At 46.6% G+C, this 26,812-nt stretch overlaps 1 protein-coding gene across 19 annotated transcripts in view; it reads right to left on the bottom strand.

Annotated features, from left to right (window-relative positions):
• GRAMD1B (GRAM domain containing 1B) overlaps positions 1-26,812 on the bottom strand; it is a 133,787-nt gene that overhangs the window by 42,267 nt on the left and 64,708 nt on the right. For 2 of the 19 annotated variants that reach the window (XM_075603417.1, XM_075603416.1), the window contains exon 1: positions 15,683-15,823. The exons of the other annotated variants lie outside the window; for them this stretch is intronic. In XM_075603417.1, the coding sequence (XP_075459532.1) occupies positions 15,683-15,808 (126 nt within the window). In that variant the 5' untranslated portion in view covers positions 15,809-15,823. Of the gene's footprint in view, positions 1-15,682; positions 15,824-26,812 lie in introns of those variants that run through there. 19 annotated transcript variants of the gene reach the window in all.

Consider the following 26,812-nt stretch of genomic DNA (forward strand, 5'->3'; position numbering starts at 1 on the left):
TCCTTCCTGACATTTTCAGTGACCATGCAATAGTGTACTGTGTATGGAAACTTAAACCACCCCAATCAAACCTTAAAGTTCTCCTCACTAGAAAATGTAGAAACTTTAACCCAAAATAGTTTCTGGCTGACCATACCAACTGCCCTTGGCACAGAATTGATTTAATTCCTGACCCTGATTCTGCGCTTGACTATTTCCAATGCAAGTTCTTAAAACTCTGTGATACCCATGCCCCACTACGCAGAATAAAGGTACGGGGGCCCACCTTCCATGGGTTTCAACTGACCTTATAGCACTCTACCATTTCAGGGATGCCTTGTGGAAAAGCTATAAAGTAACTGGCACCACCAAGGATCTCAATCACTACAGATGCCTGCGGAATATGTGCACGAGGCATGCAAAATCACAATATTACTCTGACAATCTCCTCCAAAATACATCAAACCCAGCTAACTTCTGGAAGGTTATCAACAACATATTCCAGCCTTCTAACCATCAACAACCAAGTAATATCACTAAGGAGGATATTACTCTGACAAATCCCACTGACATTGCAAATGCATTCAATGACTACTTTGTGGGGTGTGCCACTAACTTATTAGCGAAACGCAACCCAAACCACAAACAGGAATCTCATCCTGGGAGTATCCCTACACTCCCACCCCCTCCCAACACTGCCCACAATTTTCAATTTGGCCCAGTATCCGAAGAGGAGATTACACAAGCGCTCCTCAAATTAAAACTAAGCAGCCAATGTGGACCTGACTTACTACACTCTAGGTTCCTAAGACTTGGTGCCCCAGCCATTGCCAAACCAATTGCTTCCATAGTCAACTCTATCCTGTCTGCAGGCCATATCCCTAAGACCTGGAAAACTGCCAGAGTTGTCCCAATCTTCAAAAGTGGGGACAAAATACTATCTCAAACTACAGGCCAATCTCTCTTTTCCCAATACTATCCAAAGTCATGGAAAAATGTGTTCACTCCCAATTAAGTGATTACTAAACCAAGACAAATTTCCCTAGCCAATTCCAATCTGGCTTTCGCACCAAACACTCCACAGTAACTACTGTGCAAATATTTGCTATGAGATCCAGTGTGGAATGGAACTGGGACAACTCATTGGTGCAGTATTCCTAGAGTTTGCAACAGATTTTGATACTGTTGATCATGTCATCTTGCTTAACAAACTCCAGAGCTCTGGAATAGGGAAGCATGCTTTAAACTGGTTTCAGTCCTACCTATCAGGTAGATCCCAACATGTGTCCATCTCAGGCTCTAACTCCAACCCCTTGGATATCACCTGTGGTGTCCCGCAAGGCTCTGTTCTGGGGCCCCTACTCTTCTCAGTGTTCATCAATGATCTTCCTACAGCTTGTAAGGGAGCTTCAATACACATGTATGCAGCCGACACAATCTTATACTGTATGCACATAGCCATAGCCTCTCCGACCTTGAACACATACTTCAGTCTGACGTTTTGAGACTTGAAAACTGGATTTCCCAAAACAAACTGTTTTTAAACACTGACAAGACTGTAACAATGGTATTTGGGACCAAGACTAAATTTTTAAAGCTTCCAGTGACTGAGTTCCAGATCAGGACCAATGCTAACACCACACTAACGCCTGTTACTAGTTTTAAATACCTGGGAATATGGTTTGACTCCCACTTAAAATTCGGAATGCACATTGATACCCTGACATCCAAAACCTATGCCAAACTAGGTGTAGTTTATAGGAACAAATCCTCCCTAAGCCTGCTGGTCAGAAAGTGTATTGCTGTAAGGAATCCACACCTCAGTTTACTGCTTACCTTGCCTTACAGACCTGTGCAGTCCTGGAACACTCCCCCTGGTATCTACTGCAGCTGTGCAAGCTATCACTGCAACCTAGCCTTGTACTCACTCATTGGAGCAATGCCCTCACACCCTCCTCCAGGAATTGGCCCGCTGGCCTTTATGTACTGCATCCCCCATAATCCTTCTCTGCCGAGCATAATCCTTCTTGGATGTTCTGTGTTTGCCACAGCCACCTGTCTTGGCCACCTTGTCGCTGTTTCTTGTCCTTTGTTCCTAGCCCATGTTCCTGGTTCCTGTGCTGAAGCGTTGGATCTCCAGTGTAACTTCAGCTTCCTGTTTCCTGAGGCCTGCTGCCCTTCCCATAGCAGAGGCCTGTTTCTGGTTCCTGGGGCCTGCTGCTCTCTCTCCATTGCAGAGGCCGTATCCTGGTTCCTGTGCTGAAGCGGTGGATCTCCAGCGTAACTTCAGCTTCCTGTTTCCTGAGGCCTGCTGCCCTTTCCATAGCAGAGGCCTGTCTCTAGTTCCTGGGGCCTGCTGCTCTCTCTCCATTGCAGAGGCCATGTCCTGGTTCCTGTGCTGAAGCGGTGGATCTCCAGCGTAACTTCAGCTCCCTGTTTCCTGAGGCCTGCTGCCCTTCCCATAGAAGAGGCCTGTCACTGAGTCCTGAGTTCTGTAGCTCTCTCTCCCCGCACAGGCTTGTTCTGGACTCCTGCGCTGAAGCATTGGTTTACCAGTGCTGCCTGGCGGTGTGCCCACTCCGGTCAGCCTTCTCCTTCCTGAGACCGGCGCCATGGGCCGTGGACGCCACTCGCGCAAACCCCATTCCCGACCTGCAGCAATTTCGCTGAAGCAGGAAGACCTGCTTGATCTCCTGTTGCCGACTCCCTGCTTGGACTACGTTTATCCTAATGTCTCCTATCCTGATCCTGGCTCGTTCACTGACTACGCTGCTCTCTCCAGTCCCGACCCTGCTATGTACGACTACGAACTGCGCAATCCGGATCAGCCTGCGCGGTCTAAGGTCGGTGCTTATACAACCCCACCTCAGCCACGTGGTCCGACCCAGGTTTGTGGCGAGCACAACCGTAACAATTGCACAGCAGATGCTAATGCCAATTATCGACTATGGGGACATAGTATACGACTCGGCACCTCAAACCCACCTTGGCAAACTTGACACCCTCTACAACTCAATTTGTCGTTTTGTTCTCCAATGCAACTACAACACACATCACTGCGAAATGCTCAAAGAACTAGATTGGTCATCACTAGAGTCTATGCGCAAAGTTCACCTTTCCTGTCTTGCCTTCACCCCTACCACATGCAGCACTTATCATCTGAGATCAGACCCCAAAAGACTGTTCATGGTCCCAAGGCTCAACAAAGTATCCGGCCGCTCCTTCTCTTACCGTGCACCCCAAAACTGGAACAACCTACCAGAGACTCTCACATCCACCACCAGTTTAAGTTCTTTCAAAACTAAGGCTGTCTCACATTTTAATCTGGTCTGTAACTATTTCATACGCCTATAATATATATTTTCTTTAACTGTGCATGCAATGTCTTGTATATAATGTATATACCCTGCTCACTTATGTAACTGTATTTGTTACCATGTATTATTTGTCTTAACTCTATGCCCAGGACATACGTAAAAACGAGAGGTAACTCTCAATGTATTACTTCCTGGTAAAACATTTAATAAATAAAGTATACTTAATTGCCTTCACGTTGAATAAGGTGGGTAAACAATGCACTAGGACATATACAGTAGCGGCAGCTTTTATTTGATGTAATGCCAGCGGCATGCCGGGATCTACTCCGGCTGCCGCCAGTCAAGACCGCGCGCCGCCGCGTTTCCCCCACGCACCCCCCCTCCACTTAGCGCGCATTTTACCCCCCTTCCCGACCCCGGCTCCTGCTCTGCCCCTCTGCTTCCCCGCACCCCCGCTTACCTTACTTTAATCGCCAGGGGTGTCGGGGATGCCCGGGAAGCCGGGGAAGCCGGGCGCGCACGTGACTGTGACGTCACAGTGCGCCGTGTATCCACGCTTTCCACACGCATCCGGCCGGCGGCATTACATCGAATAAAAGCTGCCGCTACTGTAATGTATACCGTGTTCACTTACTGTATGTAACATTTACTATTTGTCATTTTAACTCTGTGCTCAGGACATACTTGAAAACGAGAGGTAACTCTCAAAGTATTACTTCCTAGTAATAATCCCCGAAGAACAGGGCATTATTGGCCAGTAATGCCCTGTTCTGAGGGGATTATTACTATTATAGGCTAAATGTAGACTTATTTTTTATTTATTTTTAATTTTTCATAAAAAATATAAATTTTTGTAGTCATATTGATTTTTATCAGCATGATTGTCTACATTCTTATGCTTTTACTGCAAGTTTATTAAAAAAAATTGTACATATACACAGCCCCCTCTATACACACACACACACACACACACACACACACACACACACACACACACACACACACACACACACACACACACACACACACACACACTGCAGTCCCCCTCTATATACACAAACACACACTCTGCAACCCCCCCTATATACACAAACACACTCTGCAGTACCCTCTACAGACTGTGCAGCCCCCCTCCTCTACACCCACAAAACACACTGCTGACCTCCTCCACCCTCTACACTCACAAAACACAGCACCCCCCCTCTACACCCACAAAATACACTGCAGACACACACACCAACAAAACAGACTGCTGCCTCCTGTACATCCATAAAACACACATCAGCAGTCCCCCTCTACACCCACTGCAGCCCCCATGTAAACCCACACACAGCAGACAGACACACACAAAACACTCTGCGCCCCTCCTCCAGCCACAAAACACATACTGCAGCCACCCCTCTGCACCTACAAAACACACACAGAGATACACACAAATCAACAGAACAGGCTCTGCCACCTCTACATCCACAAAACACACACCAGCAGCCCCCCTCTACACCCCCCTGTAAACCCACACACTGCAGACACACACACCAACAAAACACTCTGTACCCTCCTCCAATCACAAAACACACACTGAAGACACAGACTGCAGCTCCCACTCAAAACAAAACACACACAGCAGAAACACACCAACAAGACTCTACTGCCCCCTCTACACCCACAAAAACACACCAACAGAAGACACACACACTAATACAACACTCTGCTGCCCCCTTTACACCCACAAAACACACTCAGCAGACACACACACCTTTCCCCTCACTCTCCTGTGCGGAGCTCTCTGCAGGCAGGGAGGGGGAGGAGTCAGTGCCTGGCTGCAGGCAGGGAGGGGGAGGAGTCAGTGCCTGGATGCAGGCAGGGAGGGGGAGGAGTCAGTGCCTTGCTGGTGCCTTCTGTCAAATCACCTCCCCTGTCTAAGTGCAAATGTCACTCTTTGTGAATGAAACCTGAAAGCTGATTGGCTGAAAAACTTGGCAAGCTGCCAAAAATTCCGGGCCATTACTGATTGGATAATGCCCGGAATTTTAACCAATCAGAGAGCAGGGATTTCAATAAAGCCTATAATTCCCGGTAAAACATTTTATAAAAATAAATACAGAAAGAAATAAAACATTGTGAGATGGGAGGATCATCCCATGACATGGAAGCAGCTACACCAGGCGCTGAGGAGGAGAGGCGCATCTGGCTGCCACAGTGGTGATGCCATTTCGGTCTTTCTGCATCTCGGTTGTGCAGGGTCAGGATGTACCCCAAATGCGATAAAAAAAAAAAAAATGATTAAATTATTGCTAAACACATGAGCGCAATGTGCATCTCTGCTACATTTTTACGTTTTATTACAATTACACTATGGTGGCATTTGTTCTCTCTATCCTTTACATAAGTGCTTGGTATGAGCAGAATATCAATATCCCGGTGGAGGATGGAAGAACCAGGAATCCATCCACAACAATCTGTTGCTACTTGCGCAACCGGGAAGCCATTCTGTGAGTTTCATAACTTTGGGGTGGGGGACACTTTATTTACCACACTATTTACACTATGTTCTTTTTCTTCTTCTAATTTTCTTACGTTTTTTTAAATGAAATAAAATGAATGAGAAGAGTGACACACTGTGCTTATTTGCATGTCATTACCCAGAATCCCTGGCTGCAGTGGAAGCACTGTTTGCTAGGCAATAATGGGGAAATACAGGATTGCAGACCTGTTTGAGACATGCAAATGCTCCAAACAGTGGTATTTTTATGTACTATAGTTTATTACCAAAGCAAGGGGGATTTAATTATTTAACATTGTTGTGTCTAATTAATGAACTACGTAGCCACTTGTATCCATGTTTTAACGGTAAAATCAATTATATATAATGTTGCATGTCTATATCTACCAGCAAACACTAATGTGGAACACATGTCAGATTTGTCTAAAGCCAAGTACAGTAACATAGCAGCTAATCCTAAAACAAAAACACTCCCAACTCATGTAATATACATTAGGTGATTTCCCAGCATTAACCCCTCTTTCTCTGTATTTCTTTGAGGACATTTGCATCACTCTTTAAGACCAAGTGTGAAGGAAAAGGGGACACATGCCAGCAATGATGGCTTTAATGTAGACTAGAGGGAAGCCAGCGTGTGGAAAATATTTGTAATTATTCGGAAAAGGTGATCTTAAAATGGAACAGAATCCGTTTACTAAATTCTCAGGATTCGATGAAAAATGGCTGCGTGCAGTTGTTTTTCTCCCACCGCTCTTCAGCACCACAGTGTTCATCTTCCTGGGGCTGCAATTATGATGGTGCCAGCTCCCCGACAGCCCAAATAAAGCCCTGGAAGTTCAAGGCTATTAGAAAAAAAAAATTCTTAAAAAGGGCCCAGAATGCACATTTTCACAACCTTTGACTAACACAAAAACGCTACAAATGTAAAGTCAGTTTATGCTGAATCAACTTTCTACGGAATGAGTTGATGTACGTGACCTACTGATTTGGCACAGCGTGTTATGATGCTCCATAGTATTGCTGTTTGCTGAGAGTTTTTAGGGGGTTACAATATTTTAGAATCTGAATTTGATTGGGCTCCCTCACAGGTCAACATGGATCCAACAGAACTTTATTACAGACCAACGTGTAAAGAGATATTTGGAATGTTCTGCGACTCTTGGGTTTGTGCATCAAGGCAAGAAAAAATAAATGTTGTCCATCCAATACGACAGCGTTCTATTAACTAATTAAGAAGAATTTAGTCCCACTCGTTTCAATGGAGCTTGTAGGAGATAAGTGCAAAAATGTGAAAAAGAAAAAATGTGCACAAGCGCTAAAGACTAAAACACCAGTGTGACAATTGCAAAATATATATATATAAAGGCTGCCTAGTAATACTGTCAGTACTGACAGAGAAAGTGAAAGTGAAAACAAAGAAAAACCTGGCGCCAAAAGTTCATTGGATAATCCTGTACTCCTCAGGGGATCAGCACACTTGCTTGACAGGCCATATAGGGGAAAAAACACAAACAGACACAGATCATAGTGCAACACTGTAGGGTTAAAACAGGTCTACACTAATACACACACTGCCTCTATAACATAGAGACTCCTAGTGACTATAAAAACTATTTATAAAATAAAAAGAACTATGCCATAAAATGGTTTGGACAAATGAGAACACCGCTGGTCATCCAGATATGAAAAATCAGAGCCCTACTTACAAGCAGCAAGGCAAATACAGGCAATGCAACAAAGAGTCTTCCGGCTGCTGCTGATGTCTTTGCAGAGATGTGATTCCTGCTGCACCGTGACTCTCGTGCTGACTCTCCCTCCAGGGGTTAACAGGAACAGTGGCAGTGTTGGAGGCCTGCTTGTGGGGCTCACAGCTCTCCTCCACGTTAGGCTGCTCTCCTCACTTCCTCCTCCGGTTACACAGGCTGTCTCAGCGTGCCTGCACGCTAGTGTGCACGTGCCTTTAAAGGGACAGTACAAGCGTCCTGTATGCCAAGAACTAACGGCTGCAATGGGGCTCAAATGTGACCAAGTGTCCCAAAAAGTCCAATACCAAGCTCAAAGTGACTGTGTCACCTGCCCAGGGCAGGTGACACAGTCACTTTGAGCTTGGTATTGGACTTTTTGGGACACTTGGTCACATTTGAGCCCCATTGCAGCCGTTAGTTCTTGGCATACAGGACGCTTGTACTGTCCCTTTAAAGGCACGTGCACACTAGCGTGCAGGCACGCTGAGACAGCCTGTGTAACCGGAGGAGGAAGTGAGGAGAGCAGCCTAACGTGGAGGAGAGCTGTGAGCCCCACAAGCAGGCCTCCAACACTGCCACTGTTCCTGTTAACCCCTGGAGGGAGAGTCAGCACGAGAGTCACGGTGCAGCAGGAATCACATCTCTGCAAAGACATCAGCAGCAGCCGGAAGACTCTTTGTTGCATTGCCTGTATTTGCCTTGCTGCTTGTAAGTAGGGCTCTGATTTTTCATATCTGGATGACCAGCGGTGTTCTCATTTGTCCAAACCATTTTATGGCATAGTTCTTTTTATTTAATAAATAGTTTTTATAGTCACTAGGAGTCTCTATGTTATAGAGGCAGTGTGTGTATTAGTGTAGACCTGTTTTAACCCTACAGTGTTGCACTATGATCTGTGTCTGTTTGTGTTTTTTCCCCTATATGGCCTGTCAAGCAAGTGTGCTGATCCCCTGAGGAGTACAGGATTATCCAATGAACTTTTGGCGCCAGGTTTTTCTTTGTTTTCAGATAAGTGCAAAGGTATAATCAGGGAGATGGGTTTAAGGGAAAATAAATGTTGGCTTTGATTTATCCCGCGGCTTTAAACAGCACAGTTTTTTTATATGCGCTTACAAACAGCCTATCCCTTTGTACGGCCAACTCATACTTCCCAGTCCCTATTTGCAGGACTGGGATGATAGGCCTTTTAACAGCCTTTGATCCAAAGTCCAAAGAAGCACTTGTTATCAGAGGCTCCTTACCTCAGTCCAGGTTGGTGTCCGTGTGGTGCAGCCTCTGGCAGGTCCCAGGGACTGCTGTATCCTGGAATAGAGAGGCTGGTTCCCTGGGATCCCTGTCTAATCAGCACACACCTCTTTAGTGCTAGAGAGATCTCCTGCAGATTAAGCAGGAGGTTTTTCTACCTGACTGATGAGCCAGGTGGAGACTGTAGCTGCAATCAACCAGCTCCCTGCCTGACTCATCAGTCAGATCCAGGCTTTCTATTTGGAGCCCGTTTAGAAGGGGGTTAATACCCTGTCACATACATCCCCTCTTTGTGGGTAGCTCAGACTAGCCACAGCTGAAGCCCATCCCGCCATTCTCACTGGAGATGTAACTGCGGCTCGGATGAGAATGTCTGGACGGAGAGAGAGCCCCCAGTCATGCTGGGATTGGAGCCCTTCCTCCAAGTAACCAGTATCTCTTCAGGAAGGTGCTTGCAATCAGCATGCTTTAGGCGCTCGAGCAGGACTTTTCCCAATGACAATCTTTCCATCAGATGTTTAGCTTCCTAACCTATGTGGAGGCCTCTTTGCTCAAGCTCCTCTTTCCATTTTACCAAGTCTCCTTTTAACCTCTTGGCCCCGAGCTTTTCCATGCGTTGTGCGTTCATTTCTTCTCTGAGACCTGCATTGGGTTCCGTATTAATGATTGTTGGTGGTTCAACCTGGGTGGAGTTTTAATCCACTCTTATTGACCCCAGCGGCATCTCTGCTTGGTAGTCGGTAGACTTATCGTCTTGGGCCTCCCTTTCTTGGGCCCTCAGGAGATTCCACCATTCCCGGAACAAATGTTCAATTCACTCTAGGTTTGCTGCATATCTCGGCCCCCTTCTGATGTCATAGGTTCATCTGTGGATGTGTCTACAACTTTCATGGTAAGCTGAGAACCTCTTTTTTTCCATTTTCTGCCTTTTTACTTTGCACAACTCCTTCCCATCAGGGATACCGGGGTCTCCTTCTTTGTTTGGAACTTCAGCAGTTTCCCTGCATCCAGAATGCTTTTCTTGCATTAGCTGGTGGAAAAATTCTATGTTTAGCTGGTCTTGCTCTTGCTTCCGCCAATCATCTGTGCGGTCGTAGAGACCTGTCTTTTCAGTGCTTATAGAGTTCAGGCAGCTCCACCATCCTAGGGGTGTTTTGTGGCTGCTTCGCATTCCTGGGCCCACATAAGGCCTTGGGCATGGTCAGCGCTTAGGCGCTGAGGCGCGCTGCTGCTCGGCAGTGAGCCCCTGCAGCCGCAATGAGAGCGGCTTTAGCAGGGGCTCGCGCACGCTTCCGCACGCTTGCGGAAGCGTGTGTCTTAACAAATGTTAAGTTTCTGAGCTCCACGGAGCGCAGGGCCGGTCACGTGAGCGGTTCGCCCAATGAGGGCGAACCAGCTCCGTGACGTCATAGCCCCCCCCCCCCCCCCCCGACACGCACCCGGACGGTATCTGGTGTATTCTTCCACCCTGACCTCGGGAGGCGCTATTGCAGCGATTTTTCTCTGTATACAGTATGCTAAAGCCCCAGCTGGAAGTCCTACATGTGGGAAGACTTCATTTGCAAAGTTCATAGCTCTCACAGTTATCTTTTTCTGACCGACCATTTAAAAAACCCATTGGGTTTCCCTTTTCTTTTCTTCATGCACGTGGTGGGGTAGACTGGTCACAGAGTCAGTACCTTGTGTGGGTCACTGTCTGTCGCAGTCCCCACAGTCAGATTGTGGTATTGTGGCTTTCCCAGTGCAGTGTAACTCTCCTGCGTGGATCTGTAGACCTTTAATTCTGGTCACTTCTCCACATGGTTCTTGGATTTGTTGCTCAAGCTGTTGCAGGAACAGTAGGCAAACAAAAGCATAACAATTTTCCAAGATCGTCTATGGGGGGCCCTTTAAAATTCAAGGGTCACCTCACATTCCTTCTGACACCACATGTAGGAGACAAGTGCAGAGGTAGAACCAGAGAGACGTGTTTAAGGAGAATAAATATTGGCTTTTATTTAGCCCGCGGCTTTAAACAGTACAGCTTAATATCAGCATGAAAAACAAACAGCCTATTTCTTTATAAGGGCTAACTCATACTTCCCAGTCCCTATCCGCCGGGCTCGGAGGATAAGCCTCTTGGTTGATCCAAAGAGGTACCAATTAGCAGGTGCTCTTTCCCTCAGTCCAGGTGGATTGGTGTTCATGGGAGGGCACCCCTCTGGCGGGATCCAGGGACCATTGTGTCCCGGAATAGAAGGGCTGGTTCCCTGGGATCTCTCTGATCAGCACACACCTTCTTAGTGCTAGAGAGATCCCTTACAGATTAAGCAGGAGGCTTTTCTACCTGACTGACGAGCCAGGTGGAAACTGGCCAATTGTCTGTAGCTGCAATTAACCAGCTCCGTGCTGGACTCATCAGTCAGATCCAAGCTTTCTATTTGGAGCCCTTTTAGATAGGGGTTAAGTCCCTTCCAGAGAGCTCAACTCTTCTCTAACGCTGGGACGAATCCTCAATACATAAAATAGGGGCCAATGTATGAAGGTATTGATACAGTTTGATCCCTCAGATACCAGTTTGTTCCCTCAGAAAACCACGTATACTATTATAAAGCAGAATATTACGCAGATTCAGTGCAAGAGGTCATGCTCTAAAGCGGGAGTATGGCAGGCCAAGGGGAAATGTGAGGAAGTACGTTTCACAGAAAGGGTGGCGGATTTGTGGCTGTAGGCTGCCTACATAGGTGGTAGAAACCAACACAGTAAAGGATTCAAACAAGCCTGTGACAGACAAAAGGCTATTCTAATTACAGAAGAAAGCCTATGAGGCTTTACATTGGAGGGGTATAAGGGTAGACTAGGTAGACCAAGTGATTCTTCTATGTCGTAAAATGCTTCAAAATGTTTCTATGTGTTAATGTAGAATGTCACAACAAATCCCACAATATTCCAGGGAACAATGAAGGCCGCTACAACTGATAGTACCCTCTTTCAAGGGAAGGTCTAATGCTGGGGTGGCCAACTTCAGTCCTCAAGGGCAACACACAGGTCAGGTTTTAAGGATATCCCTGGATATCATCCCTGGATATCAGTTGCTCAGTCATTGACTGTATTCCCTTACTCAGTTATTGACTGAGCCACCTGTGCTGAAGCAGGGATATCATTAAAACCTGACCTGTTGGTGGCCCTTGAGGACTGGAGTTGGCCACTCTTGTTCTAATGGAAGACTAGGGGGAACTATAGGAGGAGAAATGGGGGAGTAACAACATAGAGAACATTCTCAACAATAGGATATATCTAGTTCTGTGTCCATGTCTGTCATTTTTCCCGTTTCACTGCATTAAAAGAATCAGCCGAGTGTTACAGAACATGCAGGTGAATCCTTTCTGGCTAACAGATTTGCATCACTGAGAGACACGTGATTGATAAGCTTCTTACATATGACACAGGCCCAAGCTTTATACACAGCACTTTCTCTGTTGCCAAAGACATGAGCATCTCCCAAATCCAAGGCACTGTTTCTTCCTACAATCCAACTCCTATCTGATGGGAACCATTTAGGGCCTGAGCTGAGCCCTTGCACAACAAAGCAGAAATCACAGATGCAGAATGGTTGCTTCATAGCGAAGTGACGAGGGGTAATAAGGGGCAAGTACAGTAGGAGAAATAAAAGTAAATACTCGACCATCATATGTTAAAAAAATATATATTACATTTTGCATTATTTTTCGACATTTATTTACATCAGCAAAAGCCAGGTTTTCAGCAATTGTAAGCCCATCATTATAAGATGTACCAAACTTCAAAGAAAAATATGTTATTTTAAAGAATTTATATTTAATTAATTAAGGTTGTGGATATTTACATGGTAGCTTATCCTTAAAATTATTACCCAATTGAAGACCATACTAAAAAGGGAGACAGATTACCAAGCATGTGCAATGGCTTTATAAAGGTATAAAGTCACACCACCCCAAAGTCTGTGTTTATAAAGGTTTCCATAAAATACATTTAGGATTGCAGGCTCTAGGATATATTTACTATATTTAAAGCAGCAATTCATGGGTTTAGCCACCCCCTAAAATTAATATGACACATAATGGTTTTGTATTTGTATGCTCTAGGACAGGGGCCCGCAAACTGGGGAGTGCAACATTTCCTGGGGTGGTGGGGGTGCTTACAGAAGCCGCTTGCTCTTCCCCAAAGCATTTAAATTAAATGCCAGGAGGGCGCGTGAGGCCTCTGTAAGGCCCTTACATGGTCTCTGCCGGCTTCTGGCGATGTGTCGCCGTGGCAACGGGACGTCAGGAAACGCCGGAGAAAAGGTAAGGGGGGGGGGAGGCTGGCAGGGGGGCGCAGATGAAAAAATGTGTGCACCACAGCTCTAGGAAGAGACTTTAAGAACCCCTCAATAATAGGTACACCTGCTTCTACTACTCATACTTATCATGCCTTTCTGCCTTTTCATTTACCAATGGAGAAAACAGTACGGTACTCTACGGATAGAGGAGGAGATTAACTCCACAAGATAAGATGCCACAAGACACCTTCCAGTTACTGCCATGTTTACGGAGCCCATGAAAGGCTTCTTGCGGCTGCTAGTATAGGTCGTCCAGCTGGAGAAGGCGTGGTCTGGAACACACGGCTCCGCATATTACATTCACAGGACTTCAGTCTAACATGATGGCATCTACTGCACCACCTACCTTAAAAAGGGGCTCTGGAAGAGTACTTTGCTATGAAGCTGATTTAACAACATAGAATTAATGCAAACCAATGAAAACGTATGCCTCATTATACAAAACACCATAAAGAAGTATAATACCTTTTTGTTATATTTATTTAAATTAACATTAGCACATATTAAAATATCATATAAATCATTATAGACTCATAAATTACTATGCCTACTGTACATTTCCATTGATTCACATTAATTTTATTATGTCATTTGAACTTTAAGTCAATTTAGCTCTTCCAGAGTGTTTACTTCAAGCAGCACGGTTAGAAGACACCATCCAGATCAGTGTTTCCCAACACCAGTCCTCAGGGAACCCCAACAGGTCAGGTTTTAAGGATATCCCTGCTCCAGCACACGTGGGTCAATCAGCGGCTCAGTCATTTTGACTGAGCCACCTGTGCTGGAGCAGGGATATCCTTAAGACCTGACCTGTTGGGGTTCCCTGAGGACTGGAGTTGGGAAACACTGATCCAGATACTTAAATGCATTTCCACAAGACTCACCCCACTTTCCAGAAGATGGCTTATAAATACGATGGTACGGATTGTTACAGACTGTCAGAGTGCGTTGTCATACAACTGATTAATAAATGTGGCCCCTTGGGTTAGAGCAGTGATTTTCAACCGAGGTTCACGCCACCCTTCACAAGGGTTCTGCTGCCAACAGGGGGTGGGAGAGCCCTGCAGTACCCAAGCTCCTAAGCATTGGCATTCATTTCAATCCCCGCCAGAAGTCAGGTTCAACGCCCAACTGGAGGGAGCTGCAGACCGGAGCAGCGCAGAGTAGAGGTGTGTGTGTGTTGCAGGATTGAAAGTGAGGGAGTGGGGGAAGTGTAGAAGGGGAAGAGAGAAGGGGGGAAGAGAGGGAAAGAGAGCAAGTGGGAGTGAAGGAAGAGAAGAATGAGGGAGAGGGGTAAGGTTAACGGGGGAGGGGAAAGGGGGGGGAGGGGAAAGGGGAAGAGGGTAAAGGGAAGGGAAAGAGGGAAGGGTGGAGGAAGAGACAGTGGGAGGCGAAGAGAGAGGGTGGTGGGGAAGAAAGAGAGAAGGGGAAGATGGAGAAAAAGAGAGAGGGGAGAGAGAAAGAGGGGCAGAGTGTAGGAGGGGAAGAGAGAGTGTAGGAGAGAGGAAGAGGGGGAGTGTGGAATAGAGAGGGGGAGTGTAGGAGGTGAAGAGAGAGAGAGAGAGATTGGGTGTTCATGTAAGAGGGGAAGAGAGGCGGTGAAAGAGGGGGGGAGTGTAAAGTAAGAGGGGAGAATTTAAGAGCCAAAGGGGGATGGTTAGGGAGTGCAAGAGGTGAAGAGGAACCGACGGGGAGGGTAAGAGAAACGGACGAGGGGGAAGAGAGAACACAAATTTTTGCGTTTTAAGGGTTGGGGTTCCTCAGAATTTCACAATATAATTCTAGGATTCCTTAACCAAAAAAGGGATGAAAACCACTGGGTTAGAGGCTTGTAGGAATAACCACAAACTGTAATCTAAAGATGCTTTATGTTCTACAGTATTTCTGCATAAGAAAAAATGTTTTTAAAGGAACGGTATGCAGATGTAACAGGACTTAGGATCTCCAGCACCTGGGCAAGAAGCGTGACCAGGATGAACACAGTGGGCGGTCTGACCCGGGAGCATGAATCCCCTGTCGTGATGTCGCAGCTGCACTATCAGTAGGCTTCGGACACAGTGACACCCGATAGATCTGCACACACTCTGTATCATTATAACTGAGCCGTTAACCAGTTTTACTTATGCACAAAGATTGAATGAACCTGTAATTGTTATGAAGAAGTATCGTGGTTACAAATACGAGGGGGCACTCGGGGCTAGAATGTAGAAATTGTGAAGCTTCACCCGTAGAAGTTATACAGATTTAAAATGTTGCACTGTGGCCATTATCTTCCTATCACTCAGTCTCTGCGAAAACATGTAATGCGTATTTCATTTATCTGTGGAGTTATTGCTACACCTGGTGGTGGCAAAGAACACATAAAACCATAAATCACTGAACAACCACCACCTGCATCTCAGTAGGTCTGAGCAGTCACAGACTTACAGAACTGTACAGTAGTCTTGTCTCTCTAAGCATTAGTTACAATTGTGATTTCAGATACACATCATTTTGAAACCAAAAATAGCATTGGGATCAAATTTAGAACGCCACAGATCTGTGAGTTATTTACCGAAATATGCAAACATTCCTTGTGCATCACGGGGTATAACGGCTGGTGCAGCAGCATTGACCACATTGATCCAAAGAGGAGAGATAGACAAAGAGAAGACTTAGGGGGTGAGTCATCAACCGCCATTACGGGGTAACGCACTGGAATGGGAGTTAACGTCTGATCGAAAGCATAAACCCATAACCCGAGCTTGATGAATTTGGGGGGTGAGAGATCAATGAGAGCAAACATCACAACACTAAAACAGAGGCTGAAAAAGCATTGCCTGAATTCTTCATTTGAATGATTAACTTGGATGTCTCTGAAACGGCTAAAGTTTGGAAATGCAATACAATGGGGAACACATAATATAATAAATGTATGTATTGGATATCACATAGGCCTATATTTACTAAGCTGTGCTACGCCATAAGACACCTTTTGGTCCATTCACTTTTGTAAGCTGTAAGGTGTCTTCCGTAGCCAGAAAGGTGTCTTATGTAATCGCACGGCTTAGTAAATATAGGTGTAAGTATCATCTTCAATTCATTAAAAATGGACACATTGACATCTTCTATAAGCAGACGCACTTACTATAACACCCTCCTACTGTCTCTGTAAGTTCTCCCTACTTACCACTTAGATTGTAAGCTCTTCAGGCAGGGACTCCTTTTCCTAGTGTTACTTTTATTCATGAAGCGCTTATTCCCACTATGTGTTATAATATTATGTCTCCTGTGTTACTGCTGTTAAAGTGCTATGTACATGGATAACAGTATGATCATTTTAAGGCAAGCATGAGCTTAGTAATTTAATGCTAAACTCATGGACAGAAGAGTTAGGCTGCGACCATGGTGATCGTGACGGTGCGCAGGAGGGCGCGCATGGCGCGATCACATAGATGTGCCTCTATTAGGCTGTCTATAGAGTGCGCGAACACGCACGGGAGCAGAGGCGCTGGCGCTCGCAATGCAGGAGGGAACAGAAAAATCTATTTTCACGCGCGGCAGCCGGGTCACGTGAGCGGTTCGCCCAATGAGAGCGAACCAGCTCTGTGATGTCACGGCCACGCCCCCGACACGCCTCCCCTTCTCCTCTGCATGCAGGATACAGATCTCTCCTGCTGCAGGCGGCGGGGAGAAGCCGAGTGAACGCTGGCGCCCTCTCCAGCGTTCACCATGGCCGCAGCCTTACGAGTCGGTAACCTGCAAATCTCCCCTGCCATCCCTTTGTTAAGTTTAAGGAAGACCCCGTGGTGTTTTGTGGTAGGGCAGAAGGCGACAGAAAATGAACAAGAGATAACCAGAGAAGGTTACTAATAGGTAGGTATTCAATCGAATCTAATAGATGGTGCACATGGATAATACAAATATAGGATAAACAAAAGATAAAAGTATCCCACAATGTGAACTCATTGACTTACCATTAACTGACATACTATAAATCCGTCATATAAAACAATTAACCACATATGGCAACATTTTCAATGCTAAAGCTCAATTGACCCATCCTTACTTCCATCTGTCGGGGACTTACCCTATTTTTTATCTTTACTTCTGTACCTCTATTGATCATTACGATATATATTGGATTATTTCTGTGGTAGGCGAGTGGATGCAAAAGGGAGTGGTCGAGCGCATGCGCGAGGTTGGAGAGCATGGAGGCATAATCCTGTAGCTCTGTGCCCCTCTCCAACATAAATAAGCACAACGGACGAATAACTGCACCAAATTACACCAAAAAAGCACAAACGCTGCACAATAACTCCAGGATGTCGAAGAAGTCGGCGAAAACCCCAGGAAAGCGGGGCTTACCGGCATATTTCGGCGACAGCAGATCCCGCAGAGCGGCCTCAGCAATGGCCCCCGCATCCAGAACAGGCTCTGAGTCAGAGGGGGAAGGGAACCTAGATGACCAGGGGCTGCAGCCGGTTAGGCGATGCGATATTGAGCGGCTATACCAAGATCTAAAAGATGTTCTGCAAGCAGAGATAAGAGCCTTGGCCAAAGAGGTGGGAGGTCTGGGGGCCCGGACGCAGGAGTTAGAAGTGAGGGTCGACACAAACGCCAAAGCAATTCAAAAGGGCGCTAAAACAACGGCGGATCTACAGTCCCAGATTAATGAATTACGGGACCGGCAAGAGGACGCCGAAAACAGAGACCGCCGCAATAATGTGCGCCTTCGCGGAATCCCTGAGGACATAGTGGACTGTGAGGAGTTTGTAGGGCGCTGGATGGAGCATATCTGCCCAGAGTCCCCAAAAGATAGGCTCGTGATGGACCGGTGCCATCGGGCACTGCGCTCTCGGCCCCAGCCCAGCGAGCTCCCCAGGGACGTTATAGTGCGTCTACATCATTTCCGCACACGAGAAGAGATCCTGCAAAAATCGAGAAATACCCCCTTCATGGAGTTTGAGGGAGCTAAGATTGCGGTGTTCCAAGATCTGTCACCCATCACACTGGCAAGACGGAGGGACCTGTGGCCTATTACCAGGGTGCTAAGGGAGAAAGCGGTCCGATACCGGTGGACGTTCCCCTTCGGCCTCATGGTGATCCGCAATGGGCGACCTATCCATCTAAAAGCTCCAGAGGAAGGGAACAAATTCCTCCAGAAACTTGGACTCGGAACAGCACCTGGCGCTGTCAATGAGGAGCCTGAAGCTCCGGCGGTGAGCCCGGTGTGGAACACAGTTGGAAGCCCAGCCAGAGGAGGGGTCGCCTAAGGTGATAACTACTCTTCTGCCACAGTTAAAATAAAACCCCCAAGTTGCAAAAGTTTTTAAAGTTTCTGGTTTGAGGTTGCACCAGCCCCAGCGAATATGCTGACAAACTTTCCATATACCGGGGCTCCCCACGACATGGGACCGGTAGCAGGCAGTCCCTGTAATCATCCACATGGCGCTGAGCCCTAAGGAGGGAAAAGGAGACTGTAAAAATTTCCGCTTACCTCGTGGTCCAGTCATGGCGGCCGAGGTTGCGATGGCGGCCCCCCAGCTTGGAACGCAGGACGCGGAAGAGGAGAGGGCGGGAAGAGCTCACCAAGCGGGAAAACAGACCAGGCAGGAGGAGCGGCTTCAGCTGCGTCTTCCTCGAGCGACCGCCTATTCCAAAATGGCGGAGGAAGCGAGACGTCACAGGAAGGGGCGTCCCCAAAGGCGGCCATCTTGAGTGGGGCGGAACATGGAAGAGCATCTAAGGACATAGCGCACGGAAGTCGACGCGGTTCCGGCGGTGACAGCCGCACAGCAGTGGAGATTGGGAGAGAACCGGAGAGAGGAGCGCAGCCGGAGAGATGAGGCCGCGCAGAAAGCCGTAACGAGCCGCAGGGAAGAGCGGCACAGCAGCAGTTAGAAGGAGGGAGGGGGAGGGAAGAGACAATTATGGACAATACGGGCTCTTGTAGGAAATTAGCAAGGGGAGTTAGAGAGGTAGGAGTAACCGGAAGGTGAGTAGGTAGAGTAGCTGGTAGCGAGTGGAAGTTTAGAAGAAAGGAGTTTGAGGAGGCAGAAGTAATGAGCTGATAGGGAGAGGGGATTGTAAGTGATAGGAAGAGGTTAGAGCTAGGAGCATACGGGAAAGGAAAAGCAGGGGGAAGTGTACGTAGAAGGGGAGGAGTTGGTGACGCAAGGGAAGGGAGCAAGAAGGTAAAGTAAGTGATAATAAGATGGGTATGGGCGAGTGTACAGGGAGGAGGCAAGTTGTAGGATGCGGGAAGGTTAGGGAGGAGAGGCGAGAGAAGAGGAGAGGTGAGGGGAAGCCGAATGGCGGCAGAGCATTTAGATAGACGTAGGGAAAAAAGAGAAGAGAGGGGTAGCTAGAAGACAACAGGGAGCTCACGGAAGCTAGCTGCAGACGAGCAGAGTACTTAGGAAGATTGAGGCACAGCACACGCTGGAGCAGGCTGGCACAAAAAGAAGGGACAGGTCGAGCCAGTGGGAGCGGAGTTAGCTAAGCGGAGACAGGAAGTCCTCATAGGTTGAGAGAGGAGTGAGGAGGGACAGATAGAGGGCAGCACAAGAGGCTGGGGGTGAGGTGCAACACGGGGTTACTAGTCAAAGTTAAAGTTGAAGTTGTTCGTTCATTTAGGGATAATGGGAAGCAACCGGAGAGGGGCGGGGGGGTATAGACCTGCCCTGATCTCCACATGTGTTCCGAGTCGGAACTGGCCGGGATTAGGCTAGTGGATTCCGACAAAGTCCCTTGGATGGGTTGGGCGGCAGGGGAGGGGGAGGGACGCCAAGAGGGAGTGCGGGAAACCCCCCCCCCCCGCCGAATACCCAGGGGCAAGGATCACGGGACTGCGGTACGGGTACCAATGTAAAGTGACCAATGTTTTGATATCTGTTTTTTCTTTGTTGTTTGTCTATATGTTCCCCTCCCCACCCCCCTTCTGTGTCAGCCCCCCCTGGATTTCAATCCCAGAGACAAACGCTTGGATTACGGAGAGAGAGAGGCGGGAGATTGATCGGCGAAGAAGACGACAGGAGACAAGATTCCAACTCGTCCAACAACGGCGGTTACGTAGATGGTTCACGATATACTGCTCAGATGAGTAATGAGATTATTATGATTTCACATAATGTGAAGGGGTTCAACAGTCCCGTTAAACGGAGAATTGCCTTTAGGGAATATAACCGTCGGAAGGCCGACATTATTTTCCTACAGGAAACTCATTTTTCCCGCGTAAACCACCCGAAATTTCTAGATAAGAGCTATAAAACATTTCACCTAGCATCTGCGAATGTCAAAAAGAGGGGCGTAGCAATAATCACACATAACAGGCTTGCCCTGACCATAGACAAACAATACTCTGACCTACAAGGTAGATTCCTAATCTTAACGGGCACAATACAAAATCAACAGGTAACATTAGCGTCAGTATATGCCCCGTGTGAACAAAACCCCGCTTTTTTTGAACAATTTTTTGCCATATTACATAAAATGGCAAAGGGAAATACCTTCCTCGCAGGAGACCTAAACCGCACATTGGACCCCGACCTTGACAGATGCACCCAACTTAACACAGCCCACAGACAGGACATATTAACCCTACGCAATGGCCTTCAGGACTGTCAGTTGACGGATGTCTGGAGAAAACAACACCTGGTGACTCGAGAATATACTTTCTACTCACACCCCCATGACAGATATAGCCGAATAGACTACTTCCTAGTATCAAACAGAGTGGTTCCAGTGGTGGGCCACACAGAGATCCACGAGATCTCGTGGTCCGACCATGCGCCTATAGAGCTGAGGTGCACGATCGTTGGGCTAGACAGACCCGGAGCAAACTGGAAGCTCAATGAGCTTCTTCTTAAGGCCCCCGCTACCGAAAGGGCGATACGCGACCGGATAAAAGATTTCTTTAGAGAAAACAAGGGAAGCGTACAGTCGCAGGCCACGCTCTGGGGGTTCCTTATGAACATAGCTGGTAAGCGGAAACGAGAGAAAGCATCTAAAATACAAGAGCTGCAGGCGAGATTAACACTTCTCACTGCACAACATTCCGCAGACAAAAATCAAAACACGTGGCAAGAATTGTTAGATACTAAGGCGGCCCTTAATTTAGTGTTATCATCCCAGGCCGAAAAGGAGTTAGCTTGGTCCAAACGCAGATTCTACGAAAAAGCCAACAAGCCAGATACCTTACTAGCCAACAAGCTCCGAAACAAGCTTCCAAACTTCCGGATAGCGGCAATTAAAACACAGCAGGGTGACCTTACCTCCGATCCGAGACAGATAGTGGAAGCATTTCGGAAATACTATGCTACACTATACGATGGAGATAAGGTTACCCATAACCAAAAAACATCAGCTACCTTAAAGAGGTTTCTGTCTGAGGCACAGCTTCCGACCCTGGGCAGGGTTGAGAAGGAGGCCCTACAGGGTGATTTCACCCTGGAAGAGATCACAGAGGTAATTAAGTCCCTCAAACCAGCCAAGGCCCCAGGTCCTGATGGATACTCCAATTTGTACTATAAAAAAATTTGTAAGACCCTAGCCCCTCATCTTCTGAAGTTATTTAACGGGATCCTGGAGGGGGAACCCTTCCCAGCCCAGATGCTCCAGGCGTCTATCTCGGTGATCCACAAGCCTGGTAAGGACCCGGCAGACTACAAGAGCTACCGGCCAATCTCCCTGATTAATTCGGACATAAAAATCTTTTCCAAACTATTAGCAAACAGGGTGGGTAGTGTCCTTCCGTGCCTGATACACCCGGATCAAGTAGGCTTTATTGCAGGCAGACAGGCGGCAGATAACACCAGACAGATAATTGATCTGATAGATTTGGCAAAAAAAAACACATTCCGTCCATGGTGTTGAGTCTGGATGCCGAGAAGGCATTCGATCGTATCGATTGGTCTTACCTCCGAGAGACGCTGGGGGTGTTTGGGTTTGGAGGCCGCCTTCTAGAGGCAATAATGGCCCTATACTCAGGTCCCACAGCGAAAGTGCGGCATCAGGGCTTCCCTTCTGAGCTATTTAATATCCGAAGTGGGACTCGTCAGGGTTGCCCGCTGTCCCCATTACTTTTTGCCCTTTGTATCGAACCCCTTGCAGCCCACATTAGATTAAGCCCTAATATATCAGGAATCCAAATGGGGGGACAGCATCACAAAGCTGCGCTATATGCAGATGACGTGATTCTGACTATCTCTAAACCGCTGACAACCCTGCCCAATGTCTTTGAGATCTTGGGCACCTTTGGCGTGATTTCAGGGTTCAAAATTAACCAGGCCAAGTCCGAGGCGCTCAACATCAATCTACCAAAACCAATTGAAAAATTATTAGAACTAAATTTCAATTTTAAGTGGCAATCCTCCGCTATTAAATATTTAGGGGTATATATCACCAGGGATTATAATACTTTATATAAGGCAAATTTCCCCAAGATGATGAAGAAGCTCAAGGAGGATCTCAGGGTGTGGGCGGGGTACGGGATATCATGGTTCGGCAGAATTCATAGCGTGAAGATGAATTTACTGCCCAAAATGTTATATCTGTTTCAGACCCTACCAATACCATTAGTTAAATCTGAGATCCAAGCCCTTCAAGCTCACATCATCCAATTTATTTGGAATAAAAAACGCCCACGAATTGCAAAAAGCCTACTGACAAAACCAGTAGTAAAAGGAGGACTCTCGGTACCTTGCGTGATGGCGTATTATAAAGCAGCACAATTAAGCCAAATCATTCAATGGCACGCGGACCCCACAAACAGAAGATGGACAGATCTGGAAAGGGAATGTTGTGCCCCAGTGGCACTTCATGATCTGATCTGGCTACCAAAACAATGCAAAAAAGGCATTGGGACACCGCTCTGCGCTGTGGCGAAATCCTTAGCGGTGTGGGAGACATCCAAACTGAAAGCTAACCTAACCTCACCTCAAACACTAATGACCCCCCCTATGGGGCAATCCGGATTTTGCTGGACGCAAGCAGGGTACAATCGATTAAAGGACCTGGAGGGTGCAAGAACTATCAAGACGTTCGATATGTTAAAAGACGAAGCAAAATTACCAAATGTTATTTAGATTCCTCCAGGTCAGGGCATTTTATAACAAATTCCCCGTTCGTCCCGCACGAACTAATTTTGAACAGCTGTGTTCTAATCCAACGGACAAAAGGGGACTGACTTCTCGAATTTACAGGGAGGTAGTCTGTCCGGCTCAAGTGGACAACCCCCGACTACGATACATGCGACAATGGGAGATAGAGTTAGGGGATACGTTAGAGGACAAAGAGTGGGACTACATATTGCAAGCGGCTGCGAAAAGCTCAATATGTGTCACATTGAAGGAGAACGCATATAAGGTCCTTATGCGGTGGTACCATACCCCAGCTAAATTATCTAAATTTGTCAGGGGTTATTCGCCGCTCTGTCCCAAACAGTGCGGGGAATTAGCTGACCTCAAACACATGCTGTGGTCGTGCCCAAGGGTGGCCCAGATTTGGGAAAAAATTCGTGACTGGCTGCCAGGGATTCTCGAGTTAGAGATCCCCCTGGACCCGTGGCTGTTCCTTTTGGGCAGGCGGCCCCAGGACATGTCTAGAACGACACACAAATTGGTCATGCATTTCGCGACCGCCACCCGATGCGAGATCACAGCATTGTGGAAGCAGAAGGAGATCCCAATTATCCCCAAAATTAGGAACCGAATTTGGCACGTTTGCCAGATGGAACAGTTGACGAGTTGGGTCAACGACTCTGGCACCAAATTTCTAAAAGTCTGGGGCCCGTGGCTGGAACAAACCAACATCCCAGGGGTGGACGCCACCTCAATTTTGCACTAATAATATGAAAATGCGTTCTCCTTGGATGGGATAGACGGGACACGGACGTAGGGAAACGTTAATTAGAGCCACCCAATAGCTACACTGAGCAGCAGGTTTAGTAGAGTAAATATCCAGCCACTCGTGGTCGCTTCGACCCTTCTCCAGAGCTTCGCAAGATCGCCCCCCCCCCTCTTCCCCCTCCACCACATGTGTCCCCTCCCCAGTCCTGTAAGTCGTGTACGTCTTGTCTTAAATCCCTATATGGGGGTCGTTTGGTGCTGTTAGTGTCGACAGATGGTTTTCACAAAAAGTGGATTGACCATAATGTACGCCCATGGGTGGTGCGTTTCTGTAGATCTGATTTCCACGAATAAAAATGAAAGTTGAAAAAAAAAAAGGGAGTGGTCGGTTTCTTTGCCCACTCCCCTCTCTAAGGGGGTAAGGCTTAGATTACTCCTATACTAAATGTTATCTAAATACAATAACTCCTACCACTGGCGGCATTATGATTTATTTTCGTCCACAGATATGTGATGGGAATAAGAGTTTATATGCAGATCGTGTTGTATAAATTATCTCCATTAGTGCAGTGAAGAGGTCGGAAAGGAAAGGGAACCCTTTTTGGTTTGCAAACCATTAATATATTACATGTATTTTTCTCTGTTCTTGCACTTTATTTCCACATGCACTTGGGAGACCACTCCAGATCTGCCGGAATTGTTGTATGTAGATAACATTTAGGTTTGTTATGATGTACAGATGCAGCCACCAGTATCAGATCACTTGCCTTGGAAAATCTGGGGCAATCTCCCAATAAACTGCAACATTTCTGTGAGATTTCTGCAGCCGGACTAATGGCCCATCGGATTAACACAGCGGGAGGGGTCCCTGCAGTCCATTCAAACTGAATGGGACTGCAGGGACCGCTGCTATGTTAATCCGATGGGCCATTAGTCTGGTAGCAGAAATCTCACAGAAATGTTGTGGCATTTACTGTGAGATGCCTTAGTTTTTACCCAGGCAAGTGATCGGATACTGGTGGCTGCATCTGTATTAAGCCATACTATGATTTTTTTGTGATTTTTTTATATGACATTTTGTATTGGAAAAAAATAATAATATGACTCATTTATTTACAAATAATTGGTATGTCAATGAGTGCACAGTCTGGGGTACTTATTTATTTTTGTTTATTCTATAAGCCAGCAGAACCCTAAGCAAAGACAATATTAATTTACTTCTAAAGTACCATACATAATTCAGCTTTAATTAGAGAAATGTGGTAGGAAAAAAAAACATTTATCCACTCCCAGGAAATATTCCATATCAATTCTTAATAATTCCATAATAATTATATGGAGTTTCTTTTTGATCTATACAAAACAAAGGGCCAAACCCCTAAATTCCCCTACAGAAATAGCCCTGTAAAGACCTATAGGGGCCTTTGCACTACAGATAGTAAGACTGTCTTCAGTGCCACTGAAACGCATAGTCACACGACCCCAGTGGTTACGACACCGAATTATTAATGCGGCAGGGGGTTACATTCAGCAGCATGGACGCCCCACCATCCCTCGCAACTCCATTGCGGCAGGCACTGTACATGACACCACAGACTTTTGCTTGTGTGTCTGGCTACATCTGTAAGTGTCGCAAACGGCCTTTTTGGCATCGAATTGGAACAAGGAAATCAAATTTTTAAATTGCGCTTGTGTGTGCCTATGTACTAACATGACATTTCTCAATCTGCGCCAGCTGCATCACAAATAATGCTTTTCTGCAATGGACTACGATAGCTGTGTAAGTGTTAATCGGATGTGCTGAAAAAGTGCACCAAAAAAACTGCACAAAATGCGGCAAAACGGGCCGCCAAGTTTAACGTGGCATGAACACTATTAATAGCGTTAGCGCAGAATGAAGTCGCTATCTATCAATTCAAAAACGCATTTGACGCAGCAGACATCTTTCCTTATATAGGTTAGGAGCATGGCTACTATAAATAATATTTATATTTACTAATACAAGTTATAAATGAAATAAAATACTGTTTTCATTTAAATGGTATCAAACAGTCATTCTAGGTCAGGGGCGGAAAACCTTTTCCTCATGGGGGTCAATAAATTATCAACTGTCCTTCCTGTCACTGCCATGGGCGGGCAGTAGAAGTGCAGTTGCGTGACAGTGACAGTCTGTGTGGAGCAGACAAGGCTGCCAACAGCTTTCCCGGGCCCCAGGACTAGAACTTTCACCTGGGCCCCCCATGTCAACGGCTTTGTCAGTTCCCCCCCATCTCTTTCTCATACATCCCAACTCCATGTGTTCTTTCACCTCCTCACTTTCACCCCTTCTATTTCTCTCTCCCCACTCATTGTCCCCCTCTCTTCTCCCCTCTCTTGCTCGGCAAATCTTCCCCCTCCTCTCACTTTCTCCCCACTCCTCTCTCTCACTCTTCCCTCTCATCTCTCCCAAACCACCCTCCTCACTCAATTTCACCCCCCTCACTCACAAATCCTCTTTCCCTCCTCTTGGGCACAATTCCTCATTCCCCCACTCTAAATTCCTTATCCACCTCCTCCTCACAATTCCTCTGCCCCCTCACAATTTATCCTCCCCTTCTAACTCACAATTACCTTGGGGGGAATCCAGCGTTCTTCCCTCTGAGACTTTGTATAGTCAACCTGCTTTTGACCATCTGTCTTTTTATAAGTGCAATACTTTATTTCTGTTTTTGTTATATAAACTTGTTGCACTATTTTAGCTTCTCTATCTTTCACGTATACTTGGGATTACATGAACAATTGGTTATCCGAAGAAGAAGTTCATAAGCGTCTTGAAACAATTAAAGTAAATAAAGCACCTGGCCCCGATGGCATAC

Source organism: Ascaphus truei, chromosome 6, assembly GCF_040206685.1.
Source record: "Ascaphus truei isolate aAscTru1 chromosome 6, aAscTru1.hap1, whole genome shotgun sequence".
Taxonomy (NCBI): domain Eukaryota; kingdom Metazoa; phylum Chordata; class Amphibia; order Anura; family Ascaphidae; genus Ascaphus; species Ascaphus truei.